This window comes from Heterodontus francisci, chromosome 36 (assembly GCF_036365525.1).
Source record: "Heterodontus francisci isolate sHetFra1 chromosome 36, sHetFra1.hap1, whole genome shotgun sequence".
Lineage (NCBI taxonomy): Eukaryota > Metazoa > Chordata > Chondrichthyes > Heterodontiformes > Heterodontidae > Heterodontus > Heterodontus francisci.
The window spans coordinates 21053976-21079736 of NC_090406.1; the positions used below are offsets into that span (position 1 = coordinate 21053976).

At 41.4% G+C, this 25761-nt stretch overlaps 1 protein-coding gene and 1 long non-coding RNA gene across 5 annotated transcripts in view; one reads left to right on the forward strand and one right to left on the reverse strand.

Annotated features, from left to right (window-relative positions):
• The window catches only part of LOC137351647 (uncharacterized), a 68440-nt gene extending 45831 nt beyond the window's left edge, over positions 1-22609 (reverse strand). The window contains exons 1-4 of one of the 3 annotated variants that reach the window (XR_010969544.1): positions 20727-22609; positions 17550-17610; positions 15607-16462; positions 6450-6607 (exon numbers count right to left, since the gene is read on the reverse strand). This is a non-coding gene — a long non-coding RNA (uncharacterized lncRNA). Of the gene's footprint in view, positions 1-6449; positions 6608-15497; positions 16463-17549; positions 17611-20726 lie in introns of those variants that run through there. The other 2 variants (XR_010969545.1, XR_010969543.1) reach the window with 2 other exon arrangements.
• Positions 203-25761, forward strand: part of scamp4 (secretory carrier membrane protein 4) — a 37118-nt gene continuing 11559 nt past the window's right edge. The window contains exons 1-6 of one of the 2 annotated variants that reach the window (XM_068016297.1): positions 203-278; positions 18829-18893; positions 20930-21058; positions 23353-23509; positions 23607-23708; positions 24921-25038. In XM_068016297.1, coding sequence (XP_067872398.1) covers positions 18887-18893; positions 20930-21058; positions 23353-23509; positions 23607-23708; positions 24921-25038 — 513 coding nt within the window. In that variant the 5' untranslated portion in view covers positions 203-278; positions 18829-18886. Of the gene's footprint in view, positions 279-1074; positions 1097-18828; positions 18894-20929; positions 21059-23352; positions 23510-23606; positions 23709-24920; positions 25039-25761 lie in introns of those variants that run through there. The other variant, XM_068016298.1, reaches the window with a different exon arrangement.

The window sequence follows — 25761 nt, forward strand, 5'->3', positions numbered from 1 at the left end:
CTCTCTCCTCAGACATCATCTGACCAAATGAGCAAATTCCAGCACTTCCTGTTTCTGTCGCTGAAACGCATGCGCGAATACAAGTGCGCAGGCCATATGGCGCTCAGCATTATGGGAATTGTAGTTCAAGTCTCTGTTCAAAAACTTAAAAGGACTGCATATCCCAGCATGTGGTGCGCATTGTACGCATGCGCATTTTCAGCGTCTCGTGAGCTTGCAGTGGCCGGAAGGAAATTGAGGTGCGTTCCGCTAACTTTGAACGGCTAACGGTTTGTGAGGTGAGTGAATAAAGTGTTGGGGTTGGCGTTTCAACTGCTGGGTGTTGGTTAAAACCCAGTTATGTTTATTTTTATATTAACATGTATATATTTGATTTGATATAACAGATCTAATGATGTTATGAAAATCCACTGTTCCCCATATTAAATAACTGGAGGTTGTGGAAAGGTTAGGAGTGGAGACACTGAATGGACACCGAGTGTATGTCTCTGTTCTGGGAACAGTGAGTGTGGCGAAGTGTGAGGCAAAAGAGCCGCGCATTCGGGCAGTGGTCAACTATAGGTTTATAACCTTTTGGGGGATGAGTTTGCCCCCGCCCCCATATTTGTCGAAGCTGATTATAATGGGTGAGGGCAAGAACCTCAATGTGAAAGTAATGTATAAAAAGGATGCAAACGCCCACGTACAGGCTGCATAGGATGTGTGTTAAAGAAATGAGCCATGCCTAATGTCACCTATATAAGTTCAGAATGTTGTGATGTTTGTGCTATATTGCATGCTTTTTTTGAACCCTTTAACTATCACTTGTAATCAAAGGCAGTAAGCCAGATAACAATCTTCTAAAACAGGTAGTTTTTTAAAAAATCAACAAAAGGTATATGTTCCATGGCTAATAAATGAAAATTCCTTTCCTCTAGCTATCTTGTGCTGCTCAGGCCCTACCAGTTCGATGTCGATTCAATGTCTCCGATCCCAACCTTTCCAGGCATTTGATTAAGTGCCACATAACAGGCTCATCAGCAAAGTTAAAGCCCATGGAATAAAAGGGACAGTAACAGCATGGATATGAAATTGGCTGAGTGACAGGAAACGGAGGGTAGTTGTGAACGATTGTTTTTCAGACTAGGTGAAGATATATAGGGGGGTTCCCCAGAGGTTGATGTTAGGAACCTGGCTTTTCTTTATATATGTTAATGAACTAGACTTGGGTGTACAGGGCACAATTTCAAAATTTGCTGATGACACAAAATAAAGATAGAATAAGTGGGTCTTTTTTGGGGTGGCAGGCAGTGACTAGTGGGGTACTGCAGGGATTGGTGTTTGGGCCCCAGCTATTCACAATATGTATTAATGACTTGGGTGAGGGAACTAAATGTAACATTTTCAAGTTTGCAGATGACGTAAAGTTGGGGGGGAATGTGAGCTGTGAGGAGGATGCAAAGAGGCTCCAATGTGATTTGGACAAGTTGGGTGAGTGGGTAAATGCATGGCAGATGCAATATAACGTGGATAAATGTGAGGTTGTTTACTTTGGTTGTAAAAACAGAAAGGCAGATTATTTTCTGAATGGTGATAGATTGGGAAAGGGGGAGGTGTAATGAGACCTGGGTGTCCTCGTACACCAGTCGCTGAAAGCAAGCATTCAGGTGCAGCAAGCAATTAGGAAGGCGAATGGTATGTTGGCCTTTATTGCAAGAGAATTTGAGTACAGGAGCAAGGATGTCTTACTGCAGTTATACAGGGCCTTGGCGAGACCACATTGGAGTATTGTGTGCAGTTTTGGTCTCCTTATCTGAGGAAGGATGTTCTTGCCATGGAGGGAGTGCAAAGAAGATTTACTAGGCTGATTCCTGGGATGGCAGGATTGACATATGAGGAGAGATTAGGTCAACTAGGCCTATGTTCACTAGAGTTTAGAAGAGTGAAAAGCGATCGCATAGAAACCTATAAAATTCTAACAGCACTAGACAGGCTAGATGCAGGGAGGATGTTCCCGATGACTGGGGAGTCCAGAACCAGGTGTCATAGTCTCAGGATACAGGGTATGCCATTTAGAACCAAGATAAGAAATTTCTTCAGTCAGAGTGGTGAACCTGTGGAATTCTCTACCACAGAAGGCAGTGGAGGCCAAGTCATTAAATATATTCAAGAAGGAGATAGATATATTAATGCCAAAGGGATCAAGGGATATGGGGAGAAAGTAGGAACAGAGTACTGAATTAGATGATCAGCCAAGATCTTTTTTGAATGGCGCAGCAGGCCCGAAGGGCCATATGGCCTACTCTTGCTCCTATTTTCTATGTTTCTAAAACTTGGAAGTATTGTGAACTGTGAGGAGGATAGTGATAAACTTCAAGATGACATAGAGGGGTCTGTGGAATGCATTTAAATTTAATGCAGAAATGTATGAAGTGATTCATTTTGGTAGGAAAAATGAGGAGAAGCAATATAAAAGGGTACAATTCTAAAGGGGGTGCAGGAGCAGAGGGACCTGGGGGTATATGTGCACAAATCATTGAAGGTTGCAGTGTAGGTTTAGAAAGCAGCTAATAAAGCATGTGGAATCTTGGACTTTTATAAATAGGAGCAGAGGGTACAAGAACAAGGAAGTTATGATAAACCTGTATAAAACACTGGTTCAGCTTCAACTGGAGTATTGCGTCCAGTTCTGGGCACCACACTTTCAGGAAGATGTGAAGGCATTAGGGAGGGTGCAGAAAAGGTTCATGAGAATGGTTCCAGGGATGAGGAACTTCAGTTACGTGGATAGGTTGGAGAAGGTGGGCCTGTTCTCAGAGAAGGGAAAATTAAGAGGAGATTTGGTAGTGGTGCTCAAAATATTGAGGGAACTGGACAGAGTAGATAGGGAGAAACTGTTCCTATTGGCGGAAGGATCCAGAACTGGAGGACACTGATTTAAGGTGAATGGTAAAAGAAGCAATGGCGACATGAGTGAAAACCTTTTTATGCAGCAAGTGGTTAGGATCTGAAATCCACTGCCTGAGAATGTGATGGAGGCAATCTAGGCCTTCAAATGAGAATTGGATAATTATCTGAAGAGAAATTTGCAGGGCGACGGGGTAAAGGCCGGGGTGTGGGACTAGGTGAGTTGCTCTTGCAGAGAGCTGGCACACGTATTGGTCCGAATGGCTGCCTCCTATGCTGTAACCATTCTACGATAAAGAATAGTTTTGCAGTGGACTGAGCTAGTTTGAATAAAGGGCATAGCTATCAATTTGCCTGTACACACAACTGATCCACTTCCTTTGACACAGTCAGATCTTCCTTTTTAAGTATGTTATGCATAATGTAGAGGATAAATAAGGAGACCAATACTGTACACAGTACTCCAGATGTGGTCTCACCAATGCCCTGTATAGCTGAAGCATAACCTCTCTACTTTTGTATTCAATTCCCCTTGCAATAAACAATAACATTCTATTAGCTTTCCTAATTACGTGCTGTACCTGCATACTAACCTTTTGCGATTTATGCACAAGGACACGCAGACCCCTCTGCATCTCAGAGCTCTGCAATCTCGCCATTTAGATAATATGCTTTTTTTATTCTTCCTGCCAAAATGGACAATTTCAGATTTTCCCACATTATACTCCGTTTGCCAGATCTTTGCCCACTCGCCTAACCTATCTATATCCCTTTGTAGCCTCATTATGTCCTCTTCACAAGTTACCTTCCTACCTATCTTTGTGTCATCAGCAAGTTTAGCAACCATACCTTCTGTCCCTTCATCCAAGTCATTCATATAAATTGTAAAAAGTTGCAGCCCCAGCACTGATCCCTGTGGCACACCACTCGTTAAATTTTGCCAACCAGAAAATGGCCCATTTATGCCTTTTTCCTGTTAGCTAGCCAATCTTCTATCCACGCCAAAATGTTACTCCCTACACCATGAACTTTTATTTTCGTCAATAACCTTTGATGTGACACCTTATCGAATGGAATAAAGACAATTTGTTAGTTTTAAAACTTAGCTCAGGATCGATAGGACTGATAGTGTGCGGAGCTGAGCCTGATCAAGTAACCAGGAAGAATGGATTCAGCAGCTAAGGTGCAAAGTCTCTAACTTAGACTGGACTGAATTGTTTTGATGGACATATTGAGCGGCACAAAGTTCCAACCCAACCCATTTACAGCTTAGGAAAAGCAGTCAGACAAAATAGCAAAAGTCAAAGGTGCTGCCAGAGGAGCATAGCTCTTGGCAGGGTTACAGTAGTCTAGTTATGATGCTACTGGGCTAATAATCCAGAGGCCTGGACAAATGATCCAGAGGCATGAGTTCACCACAGCAGATAAAATCTGGAATAAAAACACAAGTAGCAGTAATTGTCACCATGGAACTACCAGATTGTTCTAAAACCCCATCTGGTTCACTAGTGTCTTTCCTTTAGGGAAGGAAGTGTGCCATCCTTACTTGGTGTGGCCTGTATGTGACTCCAGACCTACATGTGGTTGACTCTTAAATGCCCTCTGACATGACCTAACAAGCCACTCAATTGTATTCAAGAAAATGGCTCACCATAACCTGATGGGCAGTAAATGCTGACCTTGGTAGCGATGCCCGCATTCTATGAATTTATTTTTTGGAAAAGTACCATTGGCATATGGGAAGTAGGAACAGGATTTGGCCATGTTACCCCTTGAGTCTGCTGTGCCAATCAATAAGAGCATGGCTGAACTTTAATATCAACTCCACTTATGGGACTTGACCCCAGATTTTTTGATATTGTTAGAGATAGCATCCATGCCTTTGTTACTTCTATACCTCTAGACTTGACTATTCCCATGCTCTACTGACCATCCTCCCTTCTTCCACCCTACTTAACCCTGTGCTCATGCGAACCTCAGCTGCACATATAACTCGCTCCAGATCTCATTCACCCATCACACCTGTGCTTGCTGACAGTCACTGGCTTCCCATCTGACAATTTTAAAATCCTCAACCTTCTTTTCAAATCCCTCCATGCTCACGCTTCTCTAGCCCCGCAAGCCTTTGAGATCTCTGCGCTCCCCCATTTCAGACCTGTTGCGCATTCATGATTTTAATCGCTCCACCATTTGCGTCCATGCCTTCAGTTGCTTTGGCCCTAAGCTCTGGAATTCCTTCCCTAAATCTCTCCGCCTCTCTACCTGTCCTCTTTTAAGATGCTCCTCAAACCTATCTCTTTGATCAAGCCTTTGGTTATCTGGCTTGATTTCTTCTGCAGCTTGGTGTCAAAAATGTTTCTATTGATAACGACTCTTGTTGAGTGCCTTGGGATGTTTTACTATGTTAGACGTGCTGTATAAATGTAAGTTGTTAATGGGCCGTTTGAGCATTGTTGCCCTTCATTAACCTCTAGTGACATGTAATTTGCTAGGTGACAATAACTGAAGATTACCAACAACCTGTATTTATATAGCACCTTTTAATGTATTAAAAAATCCCCAGGTAATTCGCAGGAGAGTTATTAGACAAGATTTGATACCATCCCAGTTCACATGCTGTACAATGAGGATTGGCCCTGTAGTAGCCAATGTTGGCTAGATCCTGCCACCATTTATACCTGGACCTCTACAGAAGACTGAATCCACTAATCTGTGATTCTGTTGAATGCTCCTGCACTAAACTGTAAATCTAAAGCCCGAATTAGGTTGGTTACTGTCTTGTCTGGGCATGATGCTGTTTACAAGAGTGTTGGGTCTTGTTGGCTGTTGTCCACCATTCTTACTAATTCTGACCTAGTCATTCCCTCCCATCTTGGACCTCATAGTCAGCTTTCATATTTCTAGGTTTTTAGATACAATCTTGTCTTGTTTATCTACCATTAATAAATGCCACCCCTGAAGAATTTGTTTTTCCTTGGAGTTAGGCAATGGAGATTACATCATTTTTTAAGATCAGGATGGAGAACTTCAATAATAAATTGGATAGATTTTTCTTTATTGAAAGTCTCTTATAAATTTCCTATTTTCTCAAATTTTCTAACTTTTCTGTATTTCCCTAAGGAGTTGATATCTATTTGTCAACTGATCAAAATAGGCTCAAGAATGCTTAACTTTTGCCTTTTTAAGGTCTCAATCTTAGTATTCCTTTAATGCTTTGTATGACTATCCAGTCATTTTAGGTTTAAAGTCCTACTCAAAGCATTCAGGGTTAGGAAATTTCATATCTTTTTCAGGGCTTTGTTTCAAACTTTAGAGGATTGGAATGCTGGCATTTAATAATAAACAACTCTTTATAATGATCTGGGTGCTCTCAATGCAAAAGACAGGTTTTGTAAGCGAACAGTCTTGTATGAACCTGAACCTTTTTATATGTAACATGAGTAAGATAGCATGCCATAGGAGTAATATACCTACAACGTGTGGCACCAGAAGAAATGTGGGATGCTCACCATGTTCTTCTGTTGACTCTGAAAGGTGGTGAAATCAGATGGTTGTATTCGTGCTAGAGATACTTAGATGATTTATTTACAAATTGGGCAGTTGCACAGAAGGAGAAAGACATAGCAAGAAAGTTTACCTTCTACATGACCTGTTTCTAACCAGAAGTATGAAATCTTTGATAAAAACAGAAAGTGCTGGAAATACTCCGGTCTGGCAGCATCTGTGGAGAGAGAAGCAGAGTTAACATTTCAGGTCTGTGACCTTTCATCAGAACTGTTCTTTCCAGCATCTGCAGTATTTTGCTTTTATTTTAGTATGAAATCCTTTGCAGTTGTTGAGTGAATCTGTGGAAAGTAATGTAGGAACGAGTTTGGTTCTGTGAAGACTATAGGGCTGATCCTCCGTTAAATGTTTCAGATAATTAAAGCAGGTAAAGTGCAGACAGTACTCTTCCTGGTCATCTGATGCTCTGTTTATTTTTGACACCCAAGTACTCAGAACAAAATTGTTTTGTACAGGCATTTCAGAAAGTAATTTTTTAAATTAACTTCCCTAGTCTGATTGATACAGTTTAAAATTTACACACAATATGCTAATTTTCTTTCAAGACACAAAGGGCCATGTTAATCTATAGATTATATAATCTGCCGGCAATTTGCAAACAACTGATTCTGTCACTGTTTTAAAGTGTATTAGAGAAGGGCTGCTTCCCTCTTGCTTCGGAAATAACTAGAATCTTACTTAGCCTGTCTATCTATGGTAAGTCACCTAAAACGTTATACCATGCTTTCCCCCTAATGACTGGTCCATTTTCATAGTTTCAGCATCAACAGCTTTTACAGTTTCAAGCTTGATGCATGTTCCTTTCAATGCTTCAATCTCCTATGTTCTAGCTGTATAGTCGGCTAAGAAATCATCAAAAGAGAAGCTGAAGCTGTGCAACTCTGATCATTGTTGTGTCTTTCTAGAGTAGTGGCAGGCACAAGGAGTGGACTTAATTGTTAGACTCTCCAGAACCCCATCACAATCCACATCTTGCCTTTTAGTTTCCACATAGTTTGAGGGTATAGAACACTAACAGCCAATTGCAAAATGGCCAACTGTCAGGTTTGGCTGTTCATGCAAAAGGTACATCAAAATTCTTAAAGGTATAACAATTTCTTCCTGTCCATGGTGATTTGGAAAAATCATTAGGTAGTACAATTATATAGACTGTCACACTTGATTCCCTGATCCATGAACAATATTAATAGACCAGCACAAGCTTTTCTCTCATTAATTGACTTCTGCTGTTTGTAACCTGTTTCGGAAAAACTGGTGGTGATACTATAATGCTATTAATTATTAATGTTCTTATTTACTCTGCCTCTTTCCCTGTTGATTCAGGGTAAAGTATAAACAGCATTTAGAACAATTACATGACAAACTTTTACTAAGATTGCCAGTACTCTGTGCTTTGTGTTATGTTCCTTCCTTATGGTTTTGGTTGGTTGGTAATATGTGAATATTATATTTGACGTTATAAAATCTGAGCTGTAGAAGAAAAATGACATTTTGGAGCTGTAATGTTTTATATTATCAGTGTTTGTTGGGACAGACTGCAACTGTGGATGATATATATTTAAATTAAACTTAAACATTTATATTTCAGCGTTGGCTATTAAGGCTGTAGCACCAGTAGATAGCAGGACTAGTAGTTGTAGAAAAAAAATCACTAGTTTTTAAAAAAACAAGAACTGATATCTGATAACCTAAAATGTACCCGGCACAGGCAGGTGATAGACATAGAAGCATGTAGCAAAAAGCCTGAATACATAGCTGCAATATGATACTCAAGTGCAGATAGTATTCATTAGCATTGGAATGTGTTCACTGATCCATTTGTAATTTTAACCACAAAACAATACTTGCTGATCTTTGTCCAGGAGACCAACATGAATTTTAGAGCCGCGAGCCTGACCAGATAGATGGCACTGTCAACAACTATTAACATAGAAAAACATCTTGAGGCACTTCAGGGGTGAAATCAGACAAAAAATGGACACTGAGCCAATGATGATGATACAGGTCCAGATTTTGTGATCAGTGTTTGCTGTCATAACAGCAGCGAAACTGACAGCAATTCTGGCATCTGCACATGCACAGTAAAACATGGAAATCCAGAAGTTGCTGTCAGTGATTACCCCTTCCTCCACAGGGTGCCTTGGTGAAGTCTACATGGATGGAATTCTTTAGAAATCACTTGAATTGATGTGAAGCTCCACTTTTACATCGTTAGTCTCATTTCAAAACTCTTGAAAAAGTTGGGCCTTGTGGAATGAAGTGTGATTGAATTTTTAACAGTGTACTAAGTTCATTATTACTGCTGAACAACTCACTGGCCCTGAAAAACTAATTTCATATTTGTTGTAGAATGTCAAATTTCTCCATTATGATTTTTAAAAACTACATAGAGTTTTAAAATAATTTTTTAAAAGTTTGTTTTATATTTCAGCTTTTATATTAATTCCATGAGTATATCCCAATCTTTACTTCAGTTCCGAAGAAGGGTCACTGACCCGAAACGTTAACTCTGCTTCTCTTTCCACAGATGCTGCCAGACCTGCTGAGTGAATCCAGCATTTCTTGTTTTTGTTTCATTTTACTTCCTGGTTTGCTGTCTGAGAATTCTTTGATGTGATTGGCTGTTTAGCCTGCTTGATAACATCATTGCCAGATCCCAGAGATCCCCTTGAGCTGATGCCAGAATGAAAGTAACGATGGAAAAGATGAAATCCAGGCCAGAGATCAGTAGATCTTTGTGGGCAGCTTTCTTCAATGCAGGCGGGAATGTCATCTCTTCACTGCTGACTGGAAAATCTGGACTATGAGGGGAGGTGACCAAAGGCTTGGTCACAGTGGTGTGTTTCGAAGCGAGGGAGATGGAGAAATGACAGGGTTTATGGAAGGCCAAAGAAGGTTACAGAGATAGGGAGAGGGTAAAGCCATAAAAGGATTTAAACATAATAGGGTGCTGTGAATTGAATCAAATGATAAAGCCATTAAATTAATAAATATTTTTTTGGATCACAAAATTGTTTATAACACCTTTACAATGTTTGAAGAAAATTATGTCCATAGTGTGAAATCTGTTTAGTGGTATTTTGATATATCTGAAACTTGTGAAGTGAAAATGAGTTTCCTAGCTGGTTGTTTGCTGTCTAGATAGAAATACTTTTTCAGTTAATCAAAAAAAAATGCTTTGAGTTTGGTGCATCATATGCATATAATTTTCATTTCATAGAGTCAGAGTTATACAGCACATAAAAAGGCCCATCGTGTCTGACCCAGCCATCAAGCACCAATCCAAATTCCATTTTCCAACACTTGTCCCGTAGCCTTGTATGCTGTGGCATTTCAAGGGTAGGCGGTGGCGTAGTGGTATTGTCACTGGACTAGTAACCCAGAGACCCAGGGTATTTCTCTGGGGACATGGGTTCGAATCCCACCACAGCAGAAGGTGGAATTTGAATTTAAATAATAAATTTGGAATTAAAAGCTCGTCTAATGATGGCCATGAAAGATGGCCATGAAACCATTGTCGATTGTTGTAAAAACCCATCTGGTTCACTAATGTCCTTTAGGGAAGGAAATCTGCTGTCGTTACCTGGTCTGGCCGACACGTGACTCCAGACCCACAGCAATGTGGTTAACTCTTACATGCCCTCTGAAATGGCCTAGCAAGCCACTCAGTTGTACCTAACCGCTACGAAGTCAATAAAAAGGAATGAAACCGGAAGGACCACCCGGCATCGACCTAGGCAACGGAACCGACAACAACAGATCCAGCCCTGTCAACCCTGCAAAGTCCTCCTTACTAATATCTAGGGGCTTGTGCCAAAGTTGGGAGAGCTGTCCCACAGACTAGCAACAGCCTGACATAGTCATACTGCCATCACCGGGTATGTCCCGTCCCACCGGCAGGACAGACCCACCAGAGGTGGTGGCACAGTGGTATACAGTAGGGAGGGAGTTGCCCTGGGAGTCCTCAACATCGACTCTGGACCCCATGAAGTCTCATGGCATTAGGTCAAACATGGGCAAGGTAACCTCCTACTGATTACCACCTACTGCCCCCCCTCAGCTGATGACTCAGTACTCCTCCATGTTGAACACCACTTGGAGGAAGCACTGAGGGTGGCAAGGGCACAAAATGTACTCTGGGTGGGGGACTTCAATGTCCATCATCAAGAGTGGCTCGGTAGCACCACTACTGACCGAGCTGGCCGAGTACTAAAGGACATATCTGCTAGACTGGGTCTGCGGCAGGTGGTGGGGGAACCAACATGAGGGAAAAACATACTTGACCTCGTCCTCATCAATCTGCCTGCCGCAGATGCTTCTGTCTATGATAGTATTGGTAGGAGTGACCACCGCACAGTCCTTGTGGAGACGAAGTCCCTCCTTCACATTGAGGATACCGTTCATCATGCTAAATGGGATAGATTTCGAACAGATCTAGCAATGCAAAACTGGACATCCATGAGGTGCTGTGGGCCATTAGCAGCAGCAGAATTGTACTCCACCACAATCTGTAACTTCATGGCCTGGCACATCCCCCACTCCACCATTACCATCAAGCCAGGAGATCAACCCTGGTTCAATGAAGAGTGCAGGAGGGCATGCCAGGAGCAGCACCAGGCATACCTCAAAATGAGGTGTCAACCTGGTGAAGCTACAACACAGGACTATCTGCGTGCCAAACTGCATAAGCAGCATGCGATAGTCAGAGCTTAGCGATCCCATAACCAACGGATCAGATCTAAGCTCTGCAGTCCTGCCACATCCAGCCGTGAATGGTGGTGGACAATTAAACAACTAACTGGAGGAGGTGGCTCCACAAATATACCCATCCTCAATGATGGGGGAGCCCAGCACATCAGTGCAAAAGATAAGGCTGAAGCATTTGCAACAATCTTCAGTCAGAAGCGCCGAGTTGATGATCCATCTCGGCCTCCTCCTGAAGTCACCAGCATCACAGATGCCAGACTTCAGCCAATTCAATTCACTCCGTGTGATATCAAGAAACGACTGAAGGCACTGGATACTGCAAAAGCTATGGGCCCTGACAAATGAAGACCTGTGCTCCAGAACTTGCCGCACCCCTAGCCAAGTTGTTCCAGTACAGCTACAACACTAACATCTACCCTGCCATGTGGAAAATTGCCCAGGTATGTCCTGTAGACAAAAAGCGGGACAAGTCCAACCCGGCCAATTACCACCCCATCAGCCTACTCTCAATCATCAGTAAAGTGATGGAAGGTGTCATCAACAGTGCCATCAAGCGGCACTTGCTTAGCAATAACCTGCTCAGTGACACTCAGTTTGGGTTCTGCCAGGGCCATTCAGCTCCTGACCTCATTACAGCCTTGGTTCAAACATGGACAAAAGAGCTGAATTCCAGAGGTGAGGTGAGAGTGACTGCCCTTGACATCAAGGCAGCATTGGACTGAGTATGGCATCAAGGAGTCCTAGCAAAACTGAGGTCAATGGGAATCAGGGGGAAAATGCTCTGCTGGCTGGAATCATGTCTAGCTCAAAGGAAGATGGTTGTGGTTGTTGGAGGTCAATCATCTGAGCTCCAGAACATCACTGCAGGAGTTCCTCGGGGTAGTGTCCTAGGCCCAGCCATCTTCATCAATGACCTTCCTTCAATCATAAGGTCAGAAGTGGGGATGTTTGCTGATTGTACAATGTTCATCATTCGTGTCTCCTCCGATACTGAAGCAGTCTGTGTAGAAATGCAGCAAGACCTGGACAATATCCAGGCTTGGGCTGATGTGTGGCGCGAATGTTACTTGCCACAAGTGCTAGGCAATGACCATCTCCAACAAGAGAGAATCTAACCATCTCCCCATGACATTCAATGGCATTCTTCTTTGGCCTCCTTATCTCGAGAGACAACGCGTAAGCGCCTGGAGGTGGTCAGTGGTGTGTGGAGCAGTGCCTGGAGTGGCTATAAAGGCCAATTCTAGAGTGACAGGCTCTTCCACAGGTGCTGCAGAAAAATTTGTTGGTCGAGGCTGTTACACAGTTGGCTCTCCCTTTGCGCCTCTGTCTTTTTTCCTGCCAACTGCTAACTCTCTTCGAATCGCCACGCTTTAGCCCCGCCTTTATGGCTGCCCGCCAGCTCTGGCAAACGCTGGCAACTGACTCCCAGGACTTAATGTCGCATTTGCAGACGTCTTTAAAGCGGAGACATGGACGGCCGGTGGGTCTGATACCAGTGGCGAGCTCGCTGTACAATGTGTCTTTGGGGATCCTGCCATCTTCCATGCGGCTCACATGGTCAAGCCATCTCAAGCGCCGCTGACTCAGTAGTGTGCATAAGCTGGGGATGTTGGCTGCCTCGAGGACTTCTGTGTTGGAGATACGGTCCTGCCACCTGATGCCAAGTATTCTCCGGAGGCAGTGAAGATGGAGTGAATTGAGACGTCGCTCTTGGCTGACATACGTTGTCCAGGCCTCGCTGCCATCGAGCAAGGTACTGAGGACACAGGCTTGATACACTCGGACCTTTGTGTTCCGTGTCAGTGCGCCATTTTCCCACACTCTCTTGACCAGTCTGGACATAGCAGTGGAAGCCTTTCCCATGTGCTTGTTGATTTCTGCATCTAGAGACAGGTTACTGGTGATAGTTGAGCCTAGGTACGTGAACTCTTGAACCACTTCCAGAGTGTGGTCACCAATATTGATGGATGGAGCATTTCTGACGTTCAATGGCATTACCATTGCTGAATCCCCCACTATCAACATCCTAGTGGCTACCATTGACCAGAAACTGAACTGGAGTAGCCATATAAATACCGTGGCGACAAGAGCAGGTCAGAGGCTAGGACTCCTGCGGCGAGTAACTCACCTCCTGACTCCCCAAAGCCTGTCCACCATCTACAAGGCACAAGTCAGGAGTGTGATGGGATACTCTCCACTTGCCTGGATGGGTGCAGCTCCAACAACACTCAAGAAGCTCGACACCATCCAGGACAAAGCAGCCCGCTTGATTGGCACCCCATCTACAAACATTCACTCCATCCACCACTAACACACAGTGGCAGCAGTGTGTACCATCTACAAGCTGCAATGCACCAAGGCTCCTTAGGCAGCACCAAACCCATGACCTCTACCAACTAGAAGGACAAGGGCAACAAATACATGGGAACGCCACCACCTGCAAGTTCCCCTCCAAGTCACACAACATCCTGACTTGGAATTATATCGCTGTTCCTTCGCTGTCGCTGGGTCAGAATCCTGGAACTCCTTTCCTAACAGCACTGTGGGTATACCTACCCCAAATGGACTGCAGCGGTTCAAAAAGGCAGCTCACCACCACCTTCTCAAGGGCAATTAGGGATGGGCAATAAATGCTGGCTTGGCCAGTGACGCCCACATCCCATGAATGAATAATAAAAAGTGCACATCTAAATACTAAAATGTTGAGCATTCTTGCCTTTACCACCTCTTCAGAAATTGTGTTCCAGATTCCAACCACCCTCTGGGTGAAAATGTTTTTCCTCAAATCCCCTCTAAACCTCCTGCCCCTTATCTTAAATCTATGCCCCTGGTTATTGACACCTCCGCTAAGGGAAAAGGTTTCTTCCTATCTGTCCTATCAATGCCCCTCATAATGTTGTATACCTCAATCAGGTCCCCCCTCAGCCTTCTCTGCTCTACGGAAAACAACCCTAGCCTATCCAGTCTCTTCAAAGCTGAAATGCTTCAGCCCAGACAACATCTTGGTGACTCTCCTGTGCACCCTGTCTAGTGCAATCACATCCTTACTATAGTGTGGTGACCAGAACTGTGCACAGTACTCCAGCTGTGGCCTAACTAGTGTTTTATACAGCTCCATCATAACCTCCCTGCTCCTATATTCTGTGCCTTGGCTAATAAAGGCAAGTGATCTATGGACAAGTACCCCAAGGTCCCTCTGTACTTCCTAGAATCCTACCATCCATTGTATATTCCCTTGCCATGTTAGTCCTCCCAAAATGCATTACCTCACTTCGCAGGATTAAATTCCATTTGCCACAGCTCCACCCATCTTACCAGCCCAACTATATTGTCCTGTAATCTCAGGCTTTCCTCCTCACTATTTACAACACCACCAATATTCGTCTCATCTGTGAATTTACTGATCATACCTCCTACATTCACATCTAAATCATTAATGTACACTACCAATCTATTTATATAAAGCATCTATTTTAAATGCTGCTATATCAAGTACCTGATTAGTCAGGATACCATCGGTGCTCATAAGGGCAATGGGTTTTTGTCGTAGACATAATGTTACTGTGCCAAAGAACAACACAAGACTGACATTCCAGGATTCTACCAGAACCTGTTGCTACTAAAGCATAAGAGGTGACCATTATAATTAACTTTTTAAATAGGGTGCTGAACTGATAGACTAGTATTACCAGCCAAGATGGGGAAAGGATCTCTCATTATCAACACTCCTGAATCTCCATAATCCAAGCTGGTCTCATGATTGGGAGACTCCATGTGGTGGATTTCTCAACTAGTTTTAAACATAATATAAATATCTCCACTCAGCTACTGGCAAAGGGAGGGGTAAGGTGGACATATTTTCATTTCTTTCCACCTGGCTTTAGGAGAAATGAGGACTTAGTATGTAAATTCTCTTTCTAGCTCTCTTACCAGCCCCCACCACCCCCCCACTCCCCAGCCACCCACCTATTTCCCTAGCCTTTTTTGGGTGGGTAGGGAGAGGAGTGATGCCCTTTAATTCTCTTGTTTGACTACTTAAAAGTTGTAATTCTGTTTTAACTTGAGATTTGGTGTTGAAGTCTATACTCTGCTAGTAAGGATGAGCACAATGGATCTTGTTACAACCAGGTGAGAAAGGGGTCTAGGGTTTCCTGTCAGCCTTCACCTACTCTTACTGTAACAGGGCTTAATTTTAAACATACCATTTTTTTAAAGCTCCCCTTAATGAATCCTTGTTCACTAACTTCCAATTCTAAGGCAAAGAAACTAGCCAAGCAGGTTTTCTTAGGTTTAAAGAAAAAAGGTTGAACTTTATTAAACTTAAACTCTAATTCAGTTAATGTCTACAGCTACACGATGCGCCCACATGAGCATGCATACGCGATACACCCATGCAGATAGAGACAGAAAAGAGCAGAAGAAATAAAGTGGAAAAAGTTGAGGCAATACCTGAAGATGATTTTGGTTTCTGTTCTTCGAGCTCGCTGTAAAGTCCTTGATTGTAGATAGGTCTTGCTTTTTGTTGGGACCCAGTATTCTTAAACCTTGTTCGATGTAGGAGACGTTTCTCTCTCAGTGGGACCAGAGGCTTGTGAGAAAGAGATGGGAGCAGACAGGAGAGGTCTTCTCATTCCAGGAGCAAACAGTCTTTCTTGAGTTCAAAAACTCTGGCTAGTTCAAAAAACCCAGGACCAGCCAGTTAGTCATGTGACCAGCTGGTTTCACCAGTCATGGCTGTTGTGGATTGTATCACCTTAACAGTCTCTGGAATGCTCTCCCTTGCACCTTCAATGTCTGGTGATCAAAATACATTGTGGGTTGAATGTGTCAGGGAATGGTCCTTCTGTCTCCACAAGCACTGTCTGTTAATATGCAAATATTTTTCAGCTAAGAGTCAGGCAGCCCTTGTAACAGGCCTTCTCTCCTTCCCAGCAAGTTTAAAATCAATGTTTATATGACACAATTAATGTGCCTCATTTTTGGCAGGTGGGGGCCTGCACGACAATCTAAAGAGGAAGTGACAATCCCAGCCAGTTTGCAACCATACATTCTGAGGATTTGTCAGATGGCTTTGCCATCCTGCCCCCTCTTAAGTTCCAAACTATTAATCAAGAACTTCAAAAGTTCTGTTCAGTGTTCTAAATTTCAGAAATGAAAACGGTGGCAGAGGTTGCTTGGGCCTTCCAAACAAAGTTGCTCTGCAAGTTGAAGTAGATAAAAAGTTGACAAAAATTGAACTGTTTTCACAGCTGTGGCACTTGTTTGGTCCTCCCTTGTATATTCTCTTTACCATAGTTTGGTATTGCTGCAGAATGGAGTAAAAAGTGGGATTTATTGGGATGTAATGAAAGAATCACTTAATGCTTAAAGTTTGTTATTTAGGAAATTACAGGTCATGGCTTCAAGATTTTCTTCTGTTACAATGTGGTCATTATCATGAAGTTGCAGGTAGATGTACTCCAATAGTTTAATTGCTGATCAAAATGTAGCCATTTAGTTGTAAAAGTTCCAATACAGTGCATAAAAGTCTAGTATGTCAGCTTGCAAAACTTAAAATGCTCAATTTTTAAATGTTGTGGATTAGACAGTGCTGTGGATTCTGACCCCGTGCTCTAAACTAAGGGCTCTTTTGACTTGTGGTGTCTGGCATTTTCTTGCTAGCTCCTGTTATCTTTAAGATGAAACGTTAAACCGAGGCCCCATCTGCACTGTTGGAAGTGCCATCTTTTGGATAGCCTTTAAACAGAGGACCCGGCTGCCCCCTCAGGTGGACGTAAAAGATCTCTTGGCACTATTTCAAAGAAGAGCATTGGAGTTATCCTCAGTGTCCTGTCCAATACTTATCTCTCTATCAACATCACAAAATATTATCTGGTTACATTATCACACTGCTGTTTATGGGGGCTGCTGTGCGCCAATTGGCTGCCACATTTCCTGCATTACAGCACTGACTACACTTCAGAAGTACTTCACTGGCTGTAAAGTGCTTTACGCTGACCTGTGGTCATGAAAGGCACTATATAAATGCAAGTCTATCCCTTTCATACTACTTTTCACAGATAAAGAAAACAGCTGATGATTTATCTGAGTCGCATACTGTAGGCACAGCTCCAGTTTTAGCAGAATGCTAAAAGCACATGTAGTTTAAAATTTAGATTAATTTTGCGATTACTTAGAAGTTGCTTAGGATGAAAAAAATACTTCTAAGCCTATGTATAGTGACAACATTTGAATTCCACTGGGTGTTCTCCCTCATTTCAGTTTGCTTGCGTATAGCTGTCTATGAGCATTGACTGCACTTGTAACATTGGTGTGTGACATGCATAATCCAGGATTAGCCATTGAGCTGGAAATTTATCAAGAAATTGTTTAATTGTGTGAATAGTACTTGCCAATTATCTTTGCACATTGGTGTGAATCTCCCTTGTGTAGCAGTTTGGTGATCTTGTATTCCTAGTGCACAAAAGACCATGAGACAAAATTAAAAACAGAATTTCCTTTTAAGATTTGTAATAAGTTTGTGATAAATATGTTAATACTTTGAGTACAAATACTTGAGTACAAATAAATAGAGTAACTAATAAATATGCTATGCTAAATATTAACTAGGATAAAACTTTACTCTAAGAAATAAATAACATTTAAGGAAATATTTCCATCACCCCATTTTAATCAGTGAGGAAACATCAGCAAATTCCTCATGCAGTGTTATGACTTCTAATTTTGTAAATGTTTGAGGTCTCTGTCTCCATTTCATCCATTAGTGCAGGCCAGTTTAGATTAAAAAGTAATTCGTCCACTCGGTCCTTCCCCTCCCACCCCAACCTCAATCATGAACCAATATAATCTGTCCTAGATCTCCGCTGCTATGAATCAGCCACTGAAAGGTACATGCAAAAGCTTGATTTTATTTTCCTCTGGAGAGCACACCAGCCTCTGCCTCTGCTGTCTCCTAGAAATGCAACTAAGATCAGTAACTCGGTGATAATAAGGATACAGTTCCATGCTGCATCATTTTGTGATGCCACAATTGACACTGGAACACATTGATTAGATTAGATTAGAGATACAGCACTGAAACAGGCCCTTCGGCCCACCGAGTCTGTGCCGACCATCAACCACCCATTTATACTAATCCTACACTAATCCCATATTCCTACCAAACATCCCCACCTGTCCCTATATTTCCCTACCACCTACCTATACTAGTGACAATTTATAATGGCCAATTTACCTACCAACCTGCAAGTCTTTTGGCTTGTGGGAGGAAACCGGAGCACCCGGAGAAAACCCACGCAGACACAGGGAGAACTTGCAAACTCCACACAGGCAGTACCCAGAATCGAACCCGGGTCCCTGCAGCTGTGAGGCTGCAGTGCTAACCACTGCGCCACTGTGCCGCCCTTCTTCAAATGTTGCCTTGACCAACTACTGGAAGTGACAGAATAGTGGTGCAGGTTCAGGTTATTAATTTTTTTCTGTCTCCCTAGATGGTCTAAGATCAGGAATTTGTCCATGTTCAAGCCCCTCAGCATAATATGTTATAATGCCAGCACACTGTCACCGAGCTACCATTGTAAATGATATGTGAATTTGTACTTCAGATAATTTGCAAGTAAAACTATGAAACTATATATTCGTATAACTTATGCTTTCCAAATGTTTTAACAGATATATTGTTTTTCATCGACAAATAAGGCAGTCGTGAAGACTACATACAACTGAAGACATGACTGGTAGGTTGTGTTGACTTTGTAAAGTTTTCTACATCTGATATTGTAAATAATGAAGAAAACCTTTCTGTTTTAATATATAAAAGCTTGCACACCATAGATAACTTAGTGATGTTCCCCAAATGGAAGGTTTCTAATTGTGCTGATATCTCGAGAGGACTAACCTAACTAAGGTCATAATGGTCTTTCTGTTAGAATGGCAGAACAATTGGATTGTTCTTATCCTTGTTCATACACTTTGAGCTTTTGCTGACAGCAGCCTGGGAGCAGTTGTTTGCCTGTCCTCTTTACTCAGTGGTTTGGAGATGCAAGACTGTTCGGAGGAATGAAGAAACAGCTGGGGGAAATACAATTATCTGGTTTTAATTTAGAAAGGCATAATAAAAGAGTAGCAAGCTTTTTCTTTCTTTTTCCTCTTTCCTTCTCATTGAATTTATTATCCTGGATACACTGACTGTCTTGCCAGGCCACATCAGAGGGCAGTTGAGAATGAAACATGTTGGTGTGGAACTGGAATCGCATTATAGGCTGTATTGTGTATGGATGCCAGTTTCTTCCATAAAGGACATCAGTGAACCAGTCAGTTTTTATGACCATCTGATAGCTTCATGGTCACTATTACAATGATACCAGTTTTTCATTCTGAATGCAAATTTTCAAACTGCCAAGGTGGAATTTGAACTCAATTTATTTGATAGTACTTAAAATTATGAAGGATGGGACAGGTTAGATCAAAAGAGTTTCCCATGGTTGAAGGGTCTAGAATTAGGCATGGATATAAGATTAAATGTAAGAGTTTTAGGAGAGACAGCAGAATTTTTTTTTATATACAGATGATTGTGGATTGAGTGACCAGTGAGACTGTGCCATTGTTTAAGAATATGTTTGTAAGTGAATGAAGGAAAGGTGGGGTGGAATAAAGGGTTATGGGGACAGGGTGGGCGATGGGATTAAAAGTATTGCGCTTGTGTAGGATAAGCAGCACCATTTACTGGCCTATTTTCATGCTGTCATTTCTATGTGTGCTCTGAGTGAATAATGTTTACACAGAAAACTTCCATCGAACTTCAAAAGATGATTAAAATCAATTTTGTTGGACACTTCAGTAACAGACTAAACTACCAAACAGGTTTAATCAGTCACGTGAAGAAGCAAGCAGAAGTAGTGAGTTATTAAATAAAGCGCAAATGATGGGCTTTGAACCAGATTGTAAAACTTTACATTAAACTTGCAGCCCCTGTTCCAAAATAATAAAAATATCAAACTTCTCATAGATCTCTGCTCTTGAGTTTGAAGCTGTGTCTATGATGCAAAGGTTATATATGAAATCTGATATTGCCCATTTGCGATACCCTAGCTTGCCAGCTGCCTGGTAGAACAAAAATTCACTCAAGTTGAGATGGGGACAGTAGTCAAACACAGCCTTTACTTTTCAATCCAAACTCTGAGGAATATCCAAGGTATCTTTCAGAAATAAATAGTCAACTGAAACTGGAGTTATAAGACCTGGGACCTACCTGATATATATTTACACCTCTGAAACAAGGCAGTTCTGACAAAGAGCGATTAATTTCCAATGGTAGACTGAATCACACTATCAGTGACAGTTGTCTGTGATAATTGTTATTAATCCAACTCATGGAAAGTGACTGTTTTTCCCCCTTTTGAAGTGGTGGCTGTACATGAGCCAGAAAGTATCATATTTTGCCTGATAAAGATACAGTCTGAGCTTCCTGAAAGCATTCATTTTAAACTTGCTCAATCCTACCAAGCTAGGAATTCCTAGAACACATGGCATCTTAGAGGGCACAACTTGCGACCAGCCTGCGCCCATACCTTCCAGATTGTTGTGCAACCGCACATGCGCACAGTTTAGCAGCATTGTTGCTGAATGTTTCCAGCATCTTCCATTTTTTCAGATTTCCAGCATCTACAGTATTTTGCTTTTCATCTTTGTTTTCCATGGTCTAATACTAGATAAATAACAAAAGACGGTAAATGCACTTGTAACTGTCACATTATCAAATCTGTGTTTTTAGAAAAAGCAAACAATTTTCCCCCACTACCAAAGTTTATTCCTTTGAAGCCTTGCTTCTATCAAAACTTTGAAGAAGAGATTCCACCAGACCACTGCCATCTCGTCAAGAGAATTTACCATTTATGGATCTGTAAGTTGAGCTAGTTTGTTTTCAAACTGGATAATTATATTTTTGGGTTGGCATATGTAACTAACGCAGTGAACTCTTTGGGTGGGTTTCTTTTCATACATCCTTTATATTTACCCTTCATATTTACAGTTGGTGCTAATACTAGGCTGTATTTATTCCTTCCTTCAATCCTGCTAATTTCAATGTTTACCAGCAAAAATAATGGGGAGGGTAAAGGAAACGACTAAGCAGCACACCCAAATGAGTATGGATAAATCTGTTATTTTAACAGCAGTGCTCTCTTCCTGATTAATGTGTCTCCTGATTAGTGTCAAGACCAGTTGTGCGTGACAACCCATGGGATTCTTTAGTCGCCTGGACCAGACTTGTTTCGAATTTGAGAGTAGCTCCTTGCAGTGAAGGGCGATGTGAATTGTCATACTCCAACAACAACTTGCATTTCTATAGCACCTTTATTTAGTAAAGTGTCCTAAGGTGCTTCACAGGAATATTATCAAAATGTTTGACAAGCCACATAAGGAGATATTGGGGCAGATGACCAAAAGCTTGGTTAAGGTGCTAAGTTTTAAGGAGTATCTTAAAGTAGAAAGGTGGAGAGCTTTAGGGAGGGCATTCCAGAGCCTAGGACCTCTGCAGCTGAAAGCACGGCTCCCAATGGTAGAGCAACTGAAATAGGTATGCGCGAGAGGCCAGTATTGGCGGAGGGCAAAGATCTTGGAGGATTGTAGGGCTGGAGGAGGTTACAGTGATGGGGAGGGGCTAGGCAAGGTGTGAATTTGAGAACAAGGATGGCAATTTTCAGTCCTGTAGCATATTAATTTTGAGCCCAACAGGCCATTTCAGGTACCCTCCCTCCCCAGGGAGCTACTTTTACTGATGTCATGAATTTATTTGGGAGCATTTCATAGGAAATCCCATCTGGATGTTGATTCGCGGATACCTGAGCTATATAAATGGGCCCTGCAGTGTAAATGTTATGAAACTGCAAATTTATTGGCATCTCAATTGTCTTTGTTTTATTGGAAAAATATCTATTTAGAGAATAGATTGAAAGTGGTTTTCACTTTTGGGTACTTTGCATAGAATCCATGGTGGCAAAAATCAGGTATAGACTTTTGAAAGGCCTGTGCAGTCGTCCTCCTTTTATGAAAAGGGAAAAAAAAAATCTTCAAAATACTCCCTTCCATTTTAATGACAGAAATATTAACATCTGAATTTTTTTCTTTGGTTAAACATCAGTTTTACTCCTGATGTGGAGATGCTTGAGAAAGGATTCCTTTTCTGCTCTGATAATGTTGATGGAAATCGACTAGTCTCGTGTGAAACGGGATTGGGGAAGTGCAGCTCCAAGTGTCACCCAACTAGATGAAATCCACGTGCCTACCTTGTAGCATGATTTTTGGGGTCTAACAGCTTGGGAGTAACTCTCGGACCAGTTTGAATTTGCACATTTTCTCCCCCTTCATTATGAGCTGTTCCTGGATGCACGAAGATCCCTTTGACTTCCTTTCCTGTCCTGATTGGAGTGGCTTGCTGGAAGGGAACCCTTCTTCCCAACCCCTCCCACCCCCTGTAACTAGAGGAAATAAAGGTATTTTTGTTAAATTGTCAATACCTGTGTATGTTTAATTAAAAGTGAGTATTTTGAACAAGTTGATTAACAGCCTGTGATAGACATTTTGTGTAGAAGTTCCTCTTTGTGTGATACCAGACAAATTGGTACCAAGCACTGATAAAACTTAGTCATATTATTTTTTAATGTATGCAAACTCTACTTGTAATTCCAGCCATTTTAGAACATTGTCATCACCAGCATACAAGTCCTGTAGGCCACCAGTTAGCTTAGTGGATGCAACTCAACAACGTGGATTGTATTTGTTTGCAAGACATTTGTTGTAACCAAGACCCCATAGTTGAAGAATTAGGACTCACTGCCCCTGCCAAGTTTGATCATATAACAAGGCCAGTTGAATTCTGGTTGATGCTATGTAAGTAGGGCACAGTGTGCCTGACCCAAAATGTGTAGTAGCATGCAGTTGAGTATCAACCAGATTAGTGTGCGGTGAGTGAGTCCAAACGGGAGCACTATATTCTGCAACTGAATAGCAGAGTGTAAGAGCAAATGAGCATAAAGTGGAGATGTTTGCTTCCCATGTAGAATCTGCAAGTTTGACAATTAAGATATTTTGAGTTTTGGCTTTCTCAGCAATTGTCATTGGATTTTTTAATGTTATAAACCACATTATGATTACTGATCACAGTGCAATCCTAACTGAGCTTTTCTTTGTATTCAGTTTACAGCATTACCCTAGCAGTGAATTTGATAGGCTGCTTAGCTTGGCTGATAGCTGGAGGTGGCGCCATCAACTTCGGACTGGCAATACTTTGGCTAGTCCTTTTCAGCCCCTGTTCATACGTCTGCTGGCTTCGTCCAGTTTATAAAGCATTTAGGTAAATACTTACGATGGAAGTCATAAAGGATGCTGTGCAAATTAATGTAGACCTTTTAGTTTATATTTCAAACGTATAATTTTTTTCCCCCCAACAGGTCTGATAGCTCTTTTAACTTCATGGCGTTTTTCTTCGTTTTTGCTGCCCAGGTTGTTTTGGCAGCTTTTCAAGCAATTGGTTTTAAAGGATGGGGAGCCTGGTGAGTACTACTACTATGGAGGAAGCATAGTTAGAGACCATTCCCAATTTGTGTAGCACTTTACTTTGACCTAGTCCAGATGAAAAAGGGTAATGTGTAGCATTTGCATTGTGTTAATGTAGTACTTCATGCATGTCACAAGATGGCAAAATCACCTAGCCAAAAGCTCCAGTAGTTAAAATAAATCTCTTGTTTATCCTTAACAGATAATAACTTCTAATAAAGCTTTAATCTTCAGTCTGTTGTGAAGTTTTCACTTATTGCCAAAGGCTGAAAACATCTATTCTGTTTATTCATGGCAATATTATGGTTAGAAAAGGAGGTTTAAAGAACACCAAATATAAGCTTGTCTGAAGAAATGGATAATGACACCAACAAGTTTAAACAAATTAGCAAAATGTCTGCCAGCAGTCATTAACAGGAATTATAAGTAAGGATATATAAATAAAATTATAGAAAATTAACTAAATTGATGAGATACTGCAATATATAATCAAAGCCACTAAAACATACCGATACTATATAGTACTGTAGTAAAGTGTGTCACCGGGTACTGTAGAAAGATACTGAAAGACACAGGAATATCATGTTTATTCAGAGATAATTAAATGATTTTCAGTTAGTGTCTGCCTGGGCTCAGTGGTAACAGTCAGAAGGTCTGAGTTTCAAGCTCTACTCCAGGGTCTTGAGCATCTAATTTAAGCTGACACTTCAGTGCAGTACTGTTGGAGGTGTGTCTTTCAGATCAGACAAGAAACTGAGGGCCTGTCTGCCTCCTCAGATGTAAAAGGTCCCATGGCACTGTTCAAAACAGAACAGGTGAGTTGTATTGGTGTCCTGGTTAATTTTTATCCCTCAACCAGGACCACTAAAACAGATGATATGAGTATTTATCTCATTGCTGTTAGTGGGACCTGGTGTGTAAATTGGTTATTGCCTTTGCATATATTATAACAGTGACTTTGCTTCAGAAGTACTTCATTGGCTGTGAAGTGATTTTGTGATGTCTTGAAGAGTGTAAGTACAAAGTCATTTATTCATTTAACATTAGAAAACAAAATCACCTCAAGTTTAAGATTTTCTCCCAATTTCTGGTGTTAACAGTAAAAACAGAAAAAACATCTGAAAAAACCTGGGTTTTTAAATCATTGATCACCAACTTTAAAAATCCTATTGTATAACATGTTAACCATATTTCTTTTTTTATTTCAGTGGATGGATAGCTGCCATAGGTTTCTTCTCAGTTAATGTTGGTGCTGGAGTGGTTATGCTCTTCCCTGCGATCATGTTCACAGCAGTAGTGGTCCTGAGTGCATTTGTTCTTTTCCGTGTAAGTTTTGTCCCCTTTCCACTTCTTTGAAAATAATTTTCTTTAAAGTGCATTTTTCCATTTGAATCACAGGTGACCTTCATCGATAAGAACCTGATAGTGCCACTAAAACACTGCTTGTACTATGAGCAGATTATTCAGCATTGTTCAGTAAACTGATGAAGCTGCACAATATACTGCTTGCAGGATGTTCCTAGATATGATGGATTCTAATGGAGTTGCAAAGTTGATCACTTTTAAGAAATAGTTGATTATGCTGGTTATTATGAACTTGGACACCTCTGCAAGTACACTGGGATTTATCCAAGATGAATACTGAATTCCACTGTTCAGGTTCTTTTAATTTCAAGAGAATGCCTTACAAAATTGAGAATGCTGGCAAAACAAGTTTTAGTAATATGGTGATCTTAATTTATTTTCTTTATGCTTGAGTCCCTTTTGATACTAATAAAAATGTTGCTTGCCTTATTTATATTTTCCCTTAACTAGAAGGCAGCTATAAATATTTCTTAGATCCAAGTTAATAGTGGTGTAGTCCCTCTAGTAGGCTACGATGCAGTTTCTTCCAAGTTTATGAAGAGTTTTGTCCAGTGCGATGTCGGTTCAGTTAAAAACTTATATTTTAAAATTTACGTTTTGGTAATTGTACGTGGCCTCATGTAGATGTCAGTTTCAGTTTGGGATCTTCCCACCAACGTGTGCGCCCAGGTTGGTACAGTATGG